The 15,639-nt window shown below is 42.5% G+C and overlaps 1 protein-coding gene across 2 annotated transcripts in view; it reads right to left on the minus strand.

The window, feature by feature from the left end:
• Nucleotides 1-15,399, minus strand: part of UNC5C (unc-5 netrin receptor C) — a 243,068-nt gene extending 227,669 nt beyond the window's left edge. For both annotated transcript variants that reach the window (XM_041424480.1, XM_041424479.1), the window contains exon 1: nt 15,276-15,399. In XM_041424480.1, the coding sequence (XP_041280414.1) occupies nt 15,276-15,399 (124 nt within the window). The remainder of the gene's footprint in view (nt 1-15,275) is intronic.
• Between the last annotated feature and the right edge of the window lie 240 nt (nt 15,400-15,639).

The raw sequence follows: 15,639 nt of genomic DNA on the forward strand, positions 1-15,639 counted from the left end.
CATAACTACTTCATCTTCATACACTCATGTCATATCTGTTGGCCTGACTCATGAAAACCTGGTGTTGCACAAATTTGCATTAATAATATTGGCTCTGTCCTGGTTTCAGGTGGGATAGAAATAGTTTTCTTCCTAGTAGTAGGTATGGCACTTCATTTTGGATTTAGGATGAGACTAATGGTGGCAACACACTGATGTTTCAGGTGTTGCTAAGCAGTGTTTATACTGAGACTTCTCAGCTTCTCACCCCACCCTGCCAGCAAAGAGGCTGGGGGGGCATAAGAAGTTGGGAGGGGACACAACTAGGCCAGCCGACCCCAAAGGGTTTATTCCATAGCATATCCTGTTATGATCAGTATACAAATGAGGGGGAAAACCAGACAGGGGCTGCTGCACAGGAACTACCTGGACATCACTTAGCAGGCGAATTGCACTGTGCATCACTTGCTTTGTATATTCTATTTTATTGCTGTTAGCAATATTGCTGTTATCTTCTCTTCCTTTTCTGTCCTATTAAGCCATCTTTATCTTGATCCATGAATTTTACTTTTCCCCGTCACCCCCTCAATTCTCTTCCCCCATCCCACGGTGCAGGGATGGAGTGAGTCAGTGGCTGTGCAGAGTTTGCTACCTGCTGGGTTAAACCACAACAGGCTCCTACAGGAAGGCTCATGCTGTCAATTAAATTATGGCAGCAGCTGAAATCTAAAGGTCACATCATCTAATATGAAACAACACAGCACTTGATAAACAGCACCAGTCTGAAGAACCAACTTTTGAAGGTCGGACTATTGCAAGGTAAAGCGCTGTACTCTGGCAGGTGAGTGCATCTTTCCAAATTATATTTCATGGGCAGAAAGACACTTCCTTAACAAGATACTTGCATGAAGCTTTAGGTTGGGTTTGTGGGAAGGAAATACATAGGTTTACATAAGCTATTTCTGTCCAGAAATTCCTTGTGGTTAGTTAATTATATATATTAATAACTTCCCAATGACAGTGTCTGCATGCAGCCTGCACATACACACAACAAAACAATTTAACACTGTTCACACACTACAGTCTTCTCAAGCAAAGACTCAGACTTCAGTGCAAGTTCTCACACTACAGAAAGTTAAGAATTGGGACTTCAGCTTTCCAAAACTGAAGTACTACATTCAGGACCCCCTGTGATCTGTCTAGAGAGAGAGACTTGCTAAATACTTTGTAGCAACACCTTTGCAGATCATATCCAGGGATCTCTAGATGCCTGTAGGATGATGATAAGGACACCAAATGCTGATCACACGTGTCACCATGTAGTTTTACACAGATCAAAATATGTTGATGTATCTTAAAATACTGACCATCTAAAAGCATGGCCAAGGAGCTCCCTTTACACAAACAGGTTTGTGTATTCCCTCAAGGATGCAGGGAGAAAAAATAAGAACTGCTGTGACATACCCCAGTGTTATTTCCTACCTCATAACTATTGTCAGTTTTGTTTTTATTTTGAGGAATGGGATCCTAAGCTTGAGAGGTTCATAGCTCAAAGGGAGCAGCATTCCTGAGGAGCCTGCTACAGTTTTGGAGTCTAATGATATTTTCAGAGAGTGTGACAGCCAAAATATTTGAAAATTTATGTCAACTTTAGCAGGGGAGTCCAACTGCAGAACAAGGGTAAAATAATTCCCAAAGTGGATATTTTTCAAATTTGTCTTTCTAAATAGCACTTTAGTTACTTGATTTCTTATTTTATTTTAGAGGTTAAAGAAAATTTCCAAGCAAACAAAAATTGCAAAAATGTTGTCTTTTTGCACAACTACTTTTTATGGTCTTTGCTTGGTGCAGGGTAAAATGACTTGAGGGATAATCATAAGCTTTTTCCTGAACCTTCGAGGCACTTTTCTGAACTTGACAAACACACACAGTTTGAGCTCTCAAACATGATTTAGTAGCCTCATGCAAGCCCAAATATTCTGCGGTAACCAGATAATCAGTCACATCTTCTTCCTTCTATTTGAATATCAGTTCAAAGCCTTCCCAGAAAGAGGGGGCCCAATGTATAGCACAGTATCATAGGTCCCCCAGCAGTCCACTACAAGCCTGGCTCCTGGTCACCTTTGGATTCCCAGCCCTTTGGACACCTGAATTAACAGCATAACCAGCTGCGTCTTAGTGTCTTATGCACATCTTTCAGGCTTAGTGTACAACACACAGCCATCCAGACAGATAAAAAGAGTAAAACTTTGAGAAAGACAAAGAGTATTGGCACTGCAATGCCTTTTCCAGTGAAAAATATTCAGGGTTGTATTGAAGCAATTATACTGTGCTAATGTGAATGGCGTCATTTTGTTAGCTCCAGCATAATTTAATTACATAATTTTCCCAGCTCATAAATGTGTATATATTTACTTTTTAATAATAAAATACAATAATGATTTTTTTAAATAACTTTCAGGCCAAGTAGTGTAAGAGATTAGGAAGGAACATATGGTAAAAGTCATTTTTGACCTATGTTTTATCCTTAAAACAAAAAGTGGATTCAGTATTAAAATCAAAGCACTCTAAGTATATTATGAAATATTTACAGCTGTTATTACTGCCTGATTTATGTGTGCCAGAGACCAGATTATTCAGGCTGGTTTAACAAGCAATATGTCAGTAAACAGGATTTTGTTTGGTAATTATATTAAACATGTCCATATAAGCTTTGAATTAATTATAAACTGTATTTTACTGTACTTGATAAAAGCACTAAGCAGCAAGAACTAACGATGGCAAAAAGGTCTCCTCTCATTTTCAATAAAGCTTTCCATGTGAAAATCTGTCAACATGAAAAAGTTGCTGCTTGTAATTAAAACCAGGCTTTAGTTCAGTAATATGTTTACATGTTATGTTCCAGAAGGGTTGGAAAAATGCAATTGAATTACTGTCCTTAAACCCTGTGGTTCGCAAACACACAATCTGCTCTGGGCACGCTACTGATGTCAGCTCCTCCAGCAAGGAAGACACAAAAACACTCAGGCTTGGCCCCGTGACACGTGGGACAGTTTTGCACTACTAGCGCAGCGTGGTGAGAGTGCAAGGGAGCCCTCGAGATGCATCCACAGGATGTTTCAGTGGGCTGGTCTGCCCACATCAGGCATTTTAGCTGTGCTCCTGTCACTACTCGCACAAGGCTTCGCTAATGGACAGCTAATGACACGGAAGAGGCAGAGGAGGTTACAGCAGTCCTTCACCAGACTTGGGAGCGTGTCAGTGAGTGACTAATTACCCCTCTGCTCCAGCTCTCACATTAACTAACCGAGCCACCCCTTGCCTGTCTCCACTGTGCTTTACAGCACAAGGTCTATTCCAATGCAGACTTCAAAGCGCTTCTCTGAATTAGACCCACTGCCAAACCAGGTGTTAACTGTGCTTCTTGAGTGCCAAGACCACAGTACTGGGACCTCAGCCTGCTGCTTCCTTCTGAAGATGAACAGTAAGCTCCTCACCTGTAACACTTCTCAATACCAAGCACACACACTGGTTTTTCACCACAATTTTCAACTATTTTTTTGATATATAGATATGGGTGAATGCTATTTGCTGTGCCATTGTTTGACTGGAATTTCAGACCATAGTATACAAACACTGTCTTGACACATTTAAAGGTTTTCACACTGCTGTAATGAGACATATTTCCTAAATAGCCAGGAAACAACCTCCTTCCATGGCAACCCGGTTCTCCACATGAGAAAGCATCTTACAGACTTCAGTATAAACTTCTCAAACAAGGTCATATTATATTTAATGATAGAAAACCAAGCTGATAAGCAGCTCTGTGCTTATCCTGTATTACAGAAGTCTGTAATACACTACATTTGTTAATCTAGCTTTAATTCAGAAACCTGACACTCCCTGCTTTTCTTGTATCCATTTTTGTTTCTCATTAATGCAACCAGATGGTGACTTCAGTTTGATTACAGTTCTGCCTACTTTAATGTGAACTCTCCATCTTACTACTATCAGATGACATTTGCTTTTCTTAATGTACATAGTTTTAGGAAAAGTACAGAAGTGTTATTGCTGTGTTACATGAAAAATTCCAATATACATTTAGCTGACATAGCATCAGCTGGTGTTTAAACTTGGCTTAGCTAATGGACTTTTAATGTCAGTGGGGTTGTGTGCAGTTACTGGCTATTAGCAGGAATGGGCCCTTTCTATAAAAATTACTTTTCCTCAAGTGTGTTGTTTGAACATTCCTTCCCCTGATTTAGTGACTGTCACCAAATACAAAACAAATGCAAGGATGCAGGAATCTACTGTTATCTTTAAAACCAACTTAACCTCAGCCTGGCCTCCACAAATGAAATATGTTCTGCATTGGTACCAGTGAATACAAAACTTCAAAGACAAAAGACTAAATTTTCTTTGCCTTGCTGCAGTGAGTAAACCCTAAGCAATCCAGAGAAAATAATCAGACAGAAAGTAAATTTGATCACAGTACTGTTATCTATTGATTTCCCTAAACAAAGAAAGGCAATGAAACCAAGTACTGGTAAAATAAGCTGAACAGTAAAACAAAGCAGATTAATACTCCATACAAAGTAGATTTGCCACTTAAATTCATTTTCTTTGCAAATGTTTCTCATAAATGCAAATTTAAAACTTTATTCTTGAGACCACAAAATGATAGAAATGTTTATAAAATAAGTAATTAAATTATGCATTTTAATTTTTTTTCAGATTTGGAATGTTTTATCTAACAGCCATGTTTACTGCAAGGAATTAATATATAATTTTGGGAGGGTGGAGGGAAGGAAGAGATTCATACAGAAATATTTCAGGACAAGCAAAGGACAAAAGTCATCAGCTGAGCAGTTTTGCCTTCTCCAGTGCTCATGAAAGGCATATGGCACTTCTCATTCTACTGCCTGCACCAGGATAACATCTGCTTTTGTTTGCAGCTACCAGGCTGCACTTCTAACCTAAAACTTCGAAGCCCATGCTTTTAGTAGCAGAGGTCTTTAGTTGAAAAATGATTGCTAAGGCAGGAAATTGCCACACATTTGTGTGTAATATATATTTACGTGGATATCTGCCTACAGTTGGTGACATTTGGCTGTCAGTGTTCTTATCTAAAATATCATAACAAAAAGCCAAGCAAAAAAAAAGTCCACCTGAAAGAATCTTGCCAACTTGTTTGCAAGTGAGGAACCATGTTAATCTCTCTACAGGAAAGAGTCACATTGCTACATGGAAGGGAAATGGAAAGCCTCAAAATTATTCAAATTATTTAGCTTCAAAATAAACCAAAGCAAACAAGAAACAACCTCAGGAAAAAAACTTGCCACCAAGTACAATGAGATCAAGGTCTGTTCATCCTAGAGTCTCACTATACTGCGTCAACATATTTTTAACACAGAAGCAGATCAGCTTCTGACATGTGCTGGCTCTGAAATTAATGGAGCTACATTTGGTGGTGGTCATAACCTGGCCTTGTACCACAGAAGTCTATCCTTGGTATAAACATTAGACATTTTAAAAAATAACAAAACAAAAGGAAACTGATAGTGAAACTGACAAATCCCAGTACCGAATTTTCAAGCTACAAACTTTCTAGTTACTTAGGAAATAAGAAATTAGGAATTTCCTATTTGCTCCACTACAGCTATTTTTCATGATTAAGAGAAGGAAAACCCGCACTCCTATTCTTGCCAGCAGAGATCTGCTGCATAACAAGATCACTGCATTTTGTTTGAGCAAGAGACCAGAAAAGTTACCCTCACCTTCAAAAACTGGTGAGGAAGCAGAAAGGAAAGCCCTCAAGCTAGGTTTGGAATGTCTACATGAAAAGAATTTGTAATGGGAATGATGATTTGTCAAAAAATAGTGCAGCTTTGGGGCCAAAAACCTTTGAGCAAGGAATACAAGTACTTCATGAGACAATTCAGCAAGATTTTCTGTGAACAGCACTTGTATAAGGGCAGAGTCTTCTCCCTGTAATTACAGATCCCTTCCTTAACCAGACAGAGTTCTAGTTTCCACAATGAACTCTGATTTTCAGATTAAGTGGCCAAGCTTAACAGAGGAAACTTTATCTCTTTCTAGTTGAAAGCACCAGAGACTTTTATCCTATTAATAGAGGTTCATGCAGCAGAGATTTCTCTATAGTCTCATCTGAGTGCAGACATGAAATTTCAGTCTGGACACCTCACTGTTTGCCTGTTAGCCCCGGCTATTCACTGTTAATCACAGCCACTCATCTTTTGTATGTGTAGAGCTGCAGGGCAACCCAACAGACACACAAAATTGTGGGAAAAGGGAAAGGTGAGAGGGATATATCTGTGCTGACTCCATGAGCAACTGGCAAAACTTAGAGATATATTAATGAAAGAGAAAAGTCTTTCAGACTAAGGTAGTGTGCACATCTTTACTTGGAATTACTCCTGGTAAGTGCCTGCACTTCAGTCAGTGTGGGTAAATCCAGTGCCCATGAGAACAGCATTAGTCTCGCTTGCTATTCTGTCCCACTTCTTACTCCTTGATTTCAGTATGACTGAACTGCAATTAACCTCATTCAGTGAGACTGTATTATTATTTTCACTCACTATGTAAACTTTCCAGTATAAACACATATGCTGAGAGTGGATAAGACGAGCAATGTATTTAAACAATAGATACACCATATCATAAAAGTGCAGCAATTCTTATTCCAGTCATTTTTTTAGCAAATTGATGGCTGGAATAGAGCTCTCCAAGAAGCTCTGAATTACTAATAATCCTCTGGTGATCCCTTTTCACTGTCTCATGTGAAATGCACTAAAATCAAGCAAAGAAACACCTGGGAACAACTATCTGCTCAAACAAGTTTCCAAAACGGCTGCAATAAAGTCAACCTCTTCTGACAGATCATTCAAGGTTTACTTGCACAATTCCTTGTATCTAGCTGATGAAATTCAAGATTTCTGAAACAATTGCATCCAGCACTCAGGGGACCAAGAAAAATGCAAGCTTTCCTTTTTCTCAAAGGATACACCACTAATCCACTGAGATTAACATTTCAACCTCTCACTCAATATAAGACTAAGAAATAAAGCTACTTTACTTCTTGAAAACAACTAAAAAGGGATTGGCAAAAGCTACCTAACAAGAAAATGCTCAGCTGTTGCCAGGCCAGTGAAATCTATCTGAGCTCCTTAGCATTATTGTTGAAAATGTTCCTGCAACAAGGGAAAAAAAGATACTGATTTAATTGCCTAGGCAACCTCATAGCTTTTATAACTCATAAGGCAACGGGGTCCTCTGGAGCATAAGTCGTTCATTCAGATGAATGAAGTACAGTTGAATAACATAGTCCTGAATTGCAGATTAAACCCAAATGAAACAAAACAGCCCAGGACAGTGATCCTTATTCCATTTACAACAGTGCTGCAGCCATGCCCTGGAACTGCTGTTCCTCCTTCCAAATTTGAGATAACACTGTGGATTGCATTGGGCAAAGAAATCCTTCCAAACTGCCGGCCATCAGAAAGTCAGTTTGTAGGAAGCATCCCTGTTCCTGGGCAACAGCATATACTTTTGCCTGTTCCTTTGTTCTGGTTCTGGCCAGCACATGGTTAATTTTTGCAGTAGCCAGGAGGGGGCATGGATAGGACCCAGAGATTTTACTGTACCAACTCACTTCATTTTCCAGGGATAAGGTGAAGGGCTCTCTTCCAAGTCTGGGTGGTGTGGCAGAGGGAGCAGTGAGGCATTGCTGTGGTCAGGGAGTTTCCATGTGAATCATTTGCCTCTTTCTCGCAGCTTCTGGTGTCAGTATTGTTGCTGTACATTTTCTTATCTAACTGCTGTTCCCAGCAAATTGTTCTTAGCTCAACCCATGATCTTTACATTTTGTGCCTCCAATTCACCATCCCACCTCAGGGGAGGGGAGAAGGGAGGAGGGAGAGAGCAAGGATCACCTGGTTTCAAGGGTCCCAGTGGGAGATACTAAACTGAGGAGTACCATTCCTAACCCACAACATCCTTTTATACATATTTCTAGATTACAGCAGATATAAAGACACCATCAAGTGAGACTCAAGAAATCCAAAATTGAGAAGGTACCTGAGAGCCTTCTCAATGTAGCATTCTCTCTGTAGCATCCCCTCCTTCTTCAAACAAGACGAATGGTCTGCAGCACCAGAGTCTTGGCTATTCAGAAAACTTGAGCTCATATTTTGGTTTCTCTTACAGATTTGCTCTGCACTCTTAGGCAACTCCCCCTAGACCTCTCCACCAAACAGTGATAAATACAGCAAGCTTCCAAATCCAGCAAAACAGAGATTGAATAACTGAGGCAATGTTACAAATAAGAATGTCCCATTATGTCCAGCAACACAAGCACATAGCTGTGCTAAAGACACAACTGCAGATATTCCCCACCGGAGGTATCACCAACTTTGACAAGCATGCACAGCTTTTCGGGTGTCTCTCCTGTCCTGCCTGTGTAGGACTCACAACAAAGGAAAGTGAGAATTTGAGGAGGTACTGATGCACTGCAGCATCACAGGCTGACAGGGGAGGTGTCCCTGCCTTGACAGCACTGTCGGGCTGCCGTGCAAGCTAGAGCAGCACAACTTGTATTGAGGGAGCAGCAAGGGTACTCACCTAAATTCAGCATTGCCTGACACTCCCTGGTGGAAACAAGGGCATGTCTGGCACCACTGAGAATCTTGGTCTCCATCTCAATCTGCATCACAGTAAAATCAGTGTGATTTAAAAAAAAAAAAAAAAAAAAAAGCCCACAAAAAAACCCCACACCCAAACAAAAAACCAAACCAAAAACAAAACAGTCAGATTTAGAGAGCACTGTAAATACATGCCTTAACCAGTGCTAACCAAGGCTGTAAATGAAGACTAACAGTGAGATTTTTCACTAGTCTGGTTGAAATACATGGAAAAATGTAAATGGAAATAAAAACCATTGCTGTCAGAAGACTTCACAACTTTTTAACTTCATTTTCACTGAACACCTAACATTTTCAGAGAGCATAAATACAAATAGTTTGGACAGTAGCGTAAATATTCAGGGCTTTACTGACCTTTTCTCTAAAATAACTGAGTCTTTTCTGGTCTTGATTAAGATTTCTTCCTTTTTTTCCAACCTCCCCTGAGCAAATGAGCAAAAAGGAATCTTTTCTTCTCCTTTGTTTCCCCCTAGATTTTCCATGTTGATAAAAAGGGTATTTCTAAGTGAGACTGTTTTCACATTAAGCTCTTTCTCCTCAGCCCAAACTTTTAGATAATGTGCCAGGCTATAAAGGGACTCTCCAAATCCTGGCGTTTGATGACTTGGGACGAAATCCCATATTTCCTGCTTAACGTCCATATGATTTGGGATGGAGTCATAAAAGCAAACAGGAAGCTGTTCTAGTGATGACTACCTAGGGAGAAAGCTATATACAAGCATCTCTGAGGTTACTGAGAGCTGAGAAAATCTCTGGCAACTTCTGCCCACTGCTCCCACTCACTACACCTCACTTGTGTGTGTTTTTTGTACAGAGCCAGGCTTGAGGAAAACACTGGAGCACAGCTACTGTTCAGGGCTTTCCTTTAGCTCCTTCAGCTAGTGTGCACACAGTTTTATGCTACATCCTCACACCAGAAAGATAAATCTAAATACAATAACCACACTGGATCTTCTGCAAAATATTTAACCAAACCTATCATAAACCCAACAACAGTACTCAATAAATCATCTCTCCGCCACAGCAGTGGAGTTGGGCTGGAGTACCTACAGATGACCCCATTAATTTAAACACAGGGGAATAAAGTATGCTCAAAATCAAGGGGAATTTTGTTGTTCCTATTTATTCTGTGTAAAGTTATTTATAACCATTTCCATTTTTAGCATAATTTCAAAAGCTTGCTTGCAAATGATGCAAATTAAGTGTTTCTTGGAATACAGTTTGCCTCCTAGAAGACTTAATAACATTTCCTTTAGATTGCCTCGTGGATAATGTTTTGATGGAAAGATCCAGGGGTGCCTGCTCCCAAGACTGGACTCTACTGTGCACACACAATGAATCACTTAAAACACCACCATTCCTACAGTCCTTGGAAGCAGCCGGCACTGAACTGTGCCTCTGCACAACATTATCCTGACGCTGTGCTGTTGGGGGTTATGGCCTACTGGAAAACCACAGCTCGTCTCTCACTCCTTTCCTTTGATTCTTGACTTGTACTTGAGAAGCTGTTTTGTTCCTCCGAGCCGAACGCGCAGCAGAGCCGGCTAATGCAAATGACAGACGCTGTAATTACTGCTTCACTGGCACCGCTGCCAAGATCGCTGCCTGCGAGACTTGAATACCTCCACTGGGTGGCTAACGAGATGTGCACTTCACAAACCAGCACAGCCCTCTCACCACCCTGAAGGGAGGAAAAACAATGCCATTTTTTCCTAAAGGGACATATAGACAGTTATGTGAAATGTATTGCATAGGCAAAGCATCCATGATTACACTTTAGTTTCTAAGATAGCCTACAGTAACATGTTTTCAATGACAAACCAACAGTCTGAGACTCATATGGAGCCCAATTCTCTTGAACTAAATCACAGCAAACTGTTCGCTAGTCCAAGCAGTGCAAATTTACCCCGGAACTCCCTTTTACACCAGCAATTCAAGCATATTTTTCTGATGCACTGCAAAAGTAATTTTCTTGCATTTTTGTAGAAAAAGTATCCAGAAGAGATTCCTCAAAAGCCCAGTGATGTAAAATCCAGAAAGAACCAGAAATCAAGAAATACAGCCATACACTATAAAAAGGTTACTAAAAACAAGCTTGTTTTGCTGATAGCATGACACAAATGTAGCTTTGCTTTTCAAAGTATAACTCTCCTCTGTATTCTACTTATGCACAAAATTCTAATCATATTCTGTTCAGAAATAGCCAGTTGTTTTCCTTCTCAGCCTAGGCTTCTCTTACTTTCCATTGGAACTGATTTGCTTTGTATCCTCTTCACCTGCACTGGGTAGGCTGTGCATCAAAACACCTCTCTTCTATTTGCATAAAAATCATGACATTTACCAGGAAATGTCTAAAAAATATAGCCCACATTTTATCCTTTCCTACTGCACAGACCAGCTATGGAAGTGATTTGCCTGGCCTTGGCACAGAGTTATATTCCTGTTTTCAGATGTACTGTATTTGGAAAATTAAATTAGGAAAATCTTTTTAATTTGGTTAAGGCTGTTTCCTGTTTCTGAATTTGGATGTCATACACAAAGCTAGTCCCAATATATAGTGAAAAACTGGTGTTTAAGACCATTACAAAAAAAAAAAAAAAAAAAAAAAAGTTGTGTGGTGAATGATCCATGTAAATTAATTAAGTGCAAACATGCACAACAACTGTGGAAATGTTTAGATGCACTCTGGCATTCTTACTGTACGGAGGAATAAATGACACTGCCAGTAATGCTGAAGAGCCATCAGGAGGAGCCTGTATGTGATCTATATATTTTTTCCATAACTCTTGCAACCAGCTACTAGAGCCTGGAGCCAGAGGAAGAAGAACTCAGATTCTGACTCCCATGTTCCCAGGGAGGAATCTCTCCTCTATGCACAGATTCATCCCTTAATTTTAATCCTGCTTAAACTCCACCTCTGTCAGCAAAGGAAACACAGTGGCTGCTTTGCTTTCAGCAAAGAGTACTGCAGCACCAAAATGCTACTCAGAACAAGTACAGGCTACCACATCCAGCTCAAAGTTGTCAGCATCATTGAAATCTACCACAGTGCATTGCTTTAAAACATATTAATGTTCCAAAGGGCTTTATCCATTCACAACAAAATACTACTTGGCTCCTGCTTTATTAATACAAATACTACACCGTCATGAGCAAGTACAGGAGGTCCACTGATGCATCAAGATAATTAAGTCCTTTCCCCGCCTTTTTTCAACAAGATGTGTTTAGGTATTTAATTAGGAAATGCATTCCCAAAAGGTTAGTACTTTCACATGTTATAGTTCACTTTTTCTGCGCTAAGCACTTTCAAACTGCTGCTGTTGCTAATACAAACCATGCTGGGGCAAGACAAATATCTGCACATATGGCTCTTTTACAGTTTTCTTTTTAAATTATCACTTTGATTTAATTAGTTTGAGGGGTTAAGCATGAAAAATGCACTCTTTTATTGTAAAGGAACAAATGAAACACAACCTCATTAATACATAGTCCATTTAGCTTTTCTACCATCTTTTACACCTTCGTTATTAACCCCAAAAGCTGTCTGAACCATGCTTGTCACTACAAATAGACAGCCTGGCCCTCCCTTTCGCCCCAGCTACACAACAAAAAGGTGGGAGTCACAGGATAAGTGGATAACAGTGTGGGAGGCAGGAAGTGTGGGGGCTGTAGGGGAACACAACAGCTGAAACCCAGTCTCTGCTGACTGAAGAGCCAAAGGAAAAGTTGCTCTTATGGAGATGGCACCAAAATGCTCAGCAAGGGCACAGTTTGGGGCATTTAAATTCTCTTTCTGATGTAGCTTATCATAGAGGTATAGTAAATGCAGTGAATGCCAAATCACAGTTGATTCTGGCTTGATAATCACTGTGGCCCCATTCACACTGCTTTGAGAATTAAGGGCTGTCTCTACCATTGCAGCCATTTCCTGTTCTCTCCTGATAACAGCGGAAAAATACGCAGACAGCTTCAGATAAGAAGATAAGAAATACTCATAAAACAAAAAGTGCATTTAGGTCTGCTGAGAAGCTCACGGGAGGACGCCGAGATGCAGTGATAATGAACGTGCCAGGGAGTTGAGGGGGGGTTGGTCCACCAACCCTCAGCTAATAAATTCATCTGCTACAAGGCAATGGAAAAGGGAAGTATGAAAGCACAAGTCCCAGCAATGCTCATGGCTTTCTCAGCCTGTTTCAAAAGCTAAAGATAGTTGGGGAATTGAGATGAAAGATGCATGTTTCTGAAATGTATATATAGAATAGAGGGAAAACTTTGCCCGGTGCTATATGATGAGGAAACTTCCTGAAGAGGGCATAGTTAAACTGTTGATTCATTGCCTCACTGAAGCACCGTGTACACATACACACATACACAGATCCCCACTGCACACACCAATCAGAAAATCCTTCAGCTCTGGGAAAAATGCCAAAACCCGGTCTGCACCCAAATTCTCTCTCTGGTCCTAGCAATAAAAATAAAAGTATAAACGGGAAAAAAAAAAAAAAAAAAAAAAAAAAAAAAAAAAAGTCCAAGACAAAGAGCTATATCCCAACCAGATTCCCTGGATTTTTCACTCTTGTGGAAGTTTATCACACATTGGGGAGTGTTTCTGAAGAGCTCTCCATCCCTCTCTGGGTAGGTGAGCACATCTGTGTTCTGTGGCAGGTCCCACATGTGCGTTGCCCTTTGCAGCATAGGAACAGGGGACCTGGCTCCTCTGCCCTCATGGCATTTCTGTCACACAGCATTGTGTCACAGAGGGTAAATGTGGAAAGGAGAAACCATCCGGGAGCGTGAGGTATGAGCCCTGTGGCACCGAGAGGAGCGCTCTGGAACAGCCGAACGCAGGGGGTCCTCTCTTGCCTGCTCAGGCCATCTGTCATGTGAAACTCCCGTGTCCTGCCAGCACAGCCGGCAGGCTCCTTTCCACTCCAGGTTCAACTGTCTGAGGGGAGCTTTCTTCTCCAACACCCTCTGACATGTCATATCCATATTGACACAGACTGATATATACCCCCTGACATGTAGGTCTACATTCATATGGTACTACTAAAACCTCTAAATCCAAAATATCAAACCAGTCTTTTTTGAACATGAAACCAACCAGTGAAAGGAAATTTTATGGAAGACACAGATGAAACGTGCCACAATGCATAAGGGATTTTTGTACTCTTGTTCTCTGCTACTCCCTTTTCATGGCCAGACTTCTGATCTTCCTGTGAAATAAATGAGCAAGGGAACATGACTCTGAGGGGATGGAGTAAGTATCAGCAGGAAATGGATTAGCACTGTTACATGTACAGACATGGTGTTCAGTGCACCCAGCCCACCAGCAGCAAGCCTACAGCTCCGTGCCTGGGAGAACTCACAGAAAGCCTGCCAGGGGCACCAGGAATGGGAACAACCATCACTGTTCTCCTGTCAAAAAGGCCATGGAGGAGTGCACTTTGTAATGGCTGGGTGAGAGCACAGGGTCAGATCTGTGCAGTTTTCACAAGTGCCTCTCCACAGACATGATGTGGGGAAAATCAAGCATTCTTACACTTGCATTATGCTGGCAACTTCAGTTCAAAAGTCTGGTGCATGCTATTACTTCATGGCTACATATATGTGAAAAATAAACAAAGAAGCTTCTAAAATTCCTTTTCTCTTCTTAGTCATATAACTGAGATTTCCAACTGCTTTAACCAACCCGCACATGTTTGCTATGTGCAGCTCTGCCCACATGCAGCAGCAAGCTCTCTTTCTCTCTCCTGTGTTCCACAAAAGCAACACATTTCCACATTAGGTCTAACTCCTGGAAAGAAAGAAGAGAAGCACCGAGAAAGTTTGTCCAGCATCAGCTCGCAGGAGAAAAAACCTCCTGCTGTGGCTGTCAGCCTGGTGGGTGCCACACTGAGCCAGGGCTCTTTGTGATGCTCTCAAATACCCCTAAACACGCACTGATAAGAAATATACTGCCACTTAAAAAGGGGAATTTATATCAAGGGCTACCGGGAAGGCAGATCGAGATGTAGTCCATAATCCCCGACACGGGAGAGGAAACAAAATCTCAAAACATAAACACAGAAAGACGGTGACTCCCTTCGGTTGTATCATGTTTTAGGCAGGAAGAAGGAGGGCGTTGGGGGGCCTTGGGGGGTTCAAGACTGACCGTCGATTGCAGAGCTCCAGGGTACGGCTTTGCCGCTGCGGAGCGACACCCGCCCGCACCTGCCTTTCCCACGCACCTTGCCAGCCCTCCGGGGCGCACCGGCGGGCTCTCCCGCCCCGGAGGGCTGCCGGCGGGGCTCCTTCAGCCCGAACTTCCCCTCCGCTTCCCATGCCTCATTTGAGGACGGAGTGCAGGCAAACGCCTGTCCCGGCCAAGCTCAGCGCCTACAGACTCGACCCGGCAGGTACGACCGGACCCTCCAGACCCCGGCGGGGGTCGTGCATGCGGGCGATTGCACTGTTTGCACACACAAACACAGTGAAAAAGATAGTCACGGCATAAATTCGCATTTCCAACCCGCACATGGAGGATGCCTCAGCCCCTCTCCATCCATCCATCCATGCATCCATCCATCACCTTACCTTGCGCCGCGGAGCCGGGGCGGCTGGCCCCCAGGACGGCCAGGGCGGGGAGCACCACCGTCTGCAGCAGGTATCCCAGTCCCAGCCCGCAGCGGGCGGCTGTCCCCTCCAGCCCCTTCCCCATGGCCGGGGCAGCGGGGCAGTCTCGCGGAGCGGCGGAGCTTTCCTGTGCCGCCTGTGCCGGCCCCGTCCCACCTCCGGGCGCGGAGCGGCGCGGAGCCCCCGCCAGGCGCTCAGGCTGCGCGGAGGGCGGCGGGGCGAGGGGCTGCGCTCGGACCGGGCGGGCAGAGGGGCTGCATGGCCCCGCGGAGGGGCGCGGAGCCGGCGGAGCGCTGCTTTCTTCCCGCGGGCGGCTCGGCGCGGC

The sequence above is a fragment of the Onychostruthus taczanowskii genome, unplaced genomic scaffold (assembly GCF_017590055.1).
Source record: "Onychostruthus taczanowskii isolate IOZ18803 unplaced genomic scaffold, ASM1759005v1 scaffold82, whole genome shotgun sequence".
NCBI lineage: Eukaryota > Metazoa > Chordata > Aves > Passeriformes > Passeridae > Onychostruthus > Onychostruthus taczanowskii.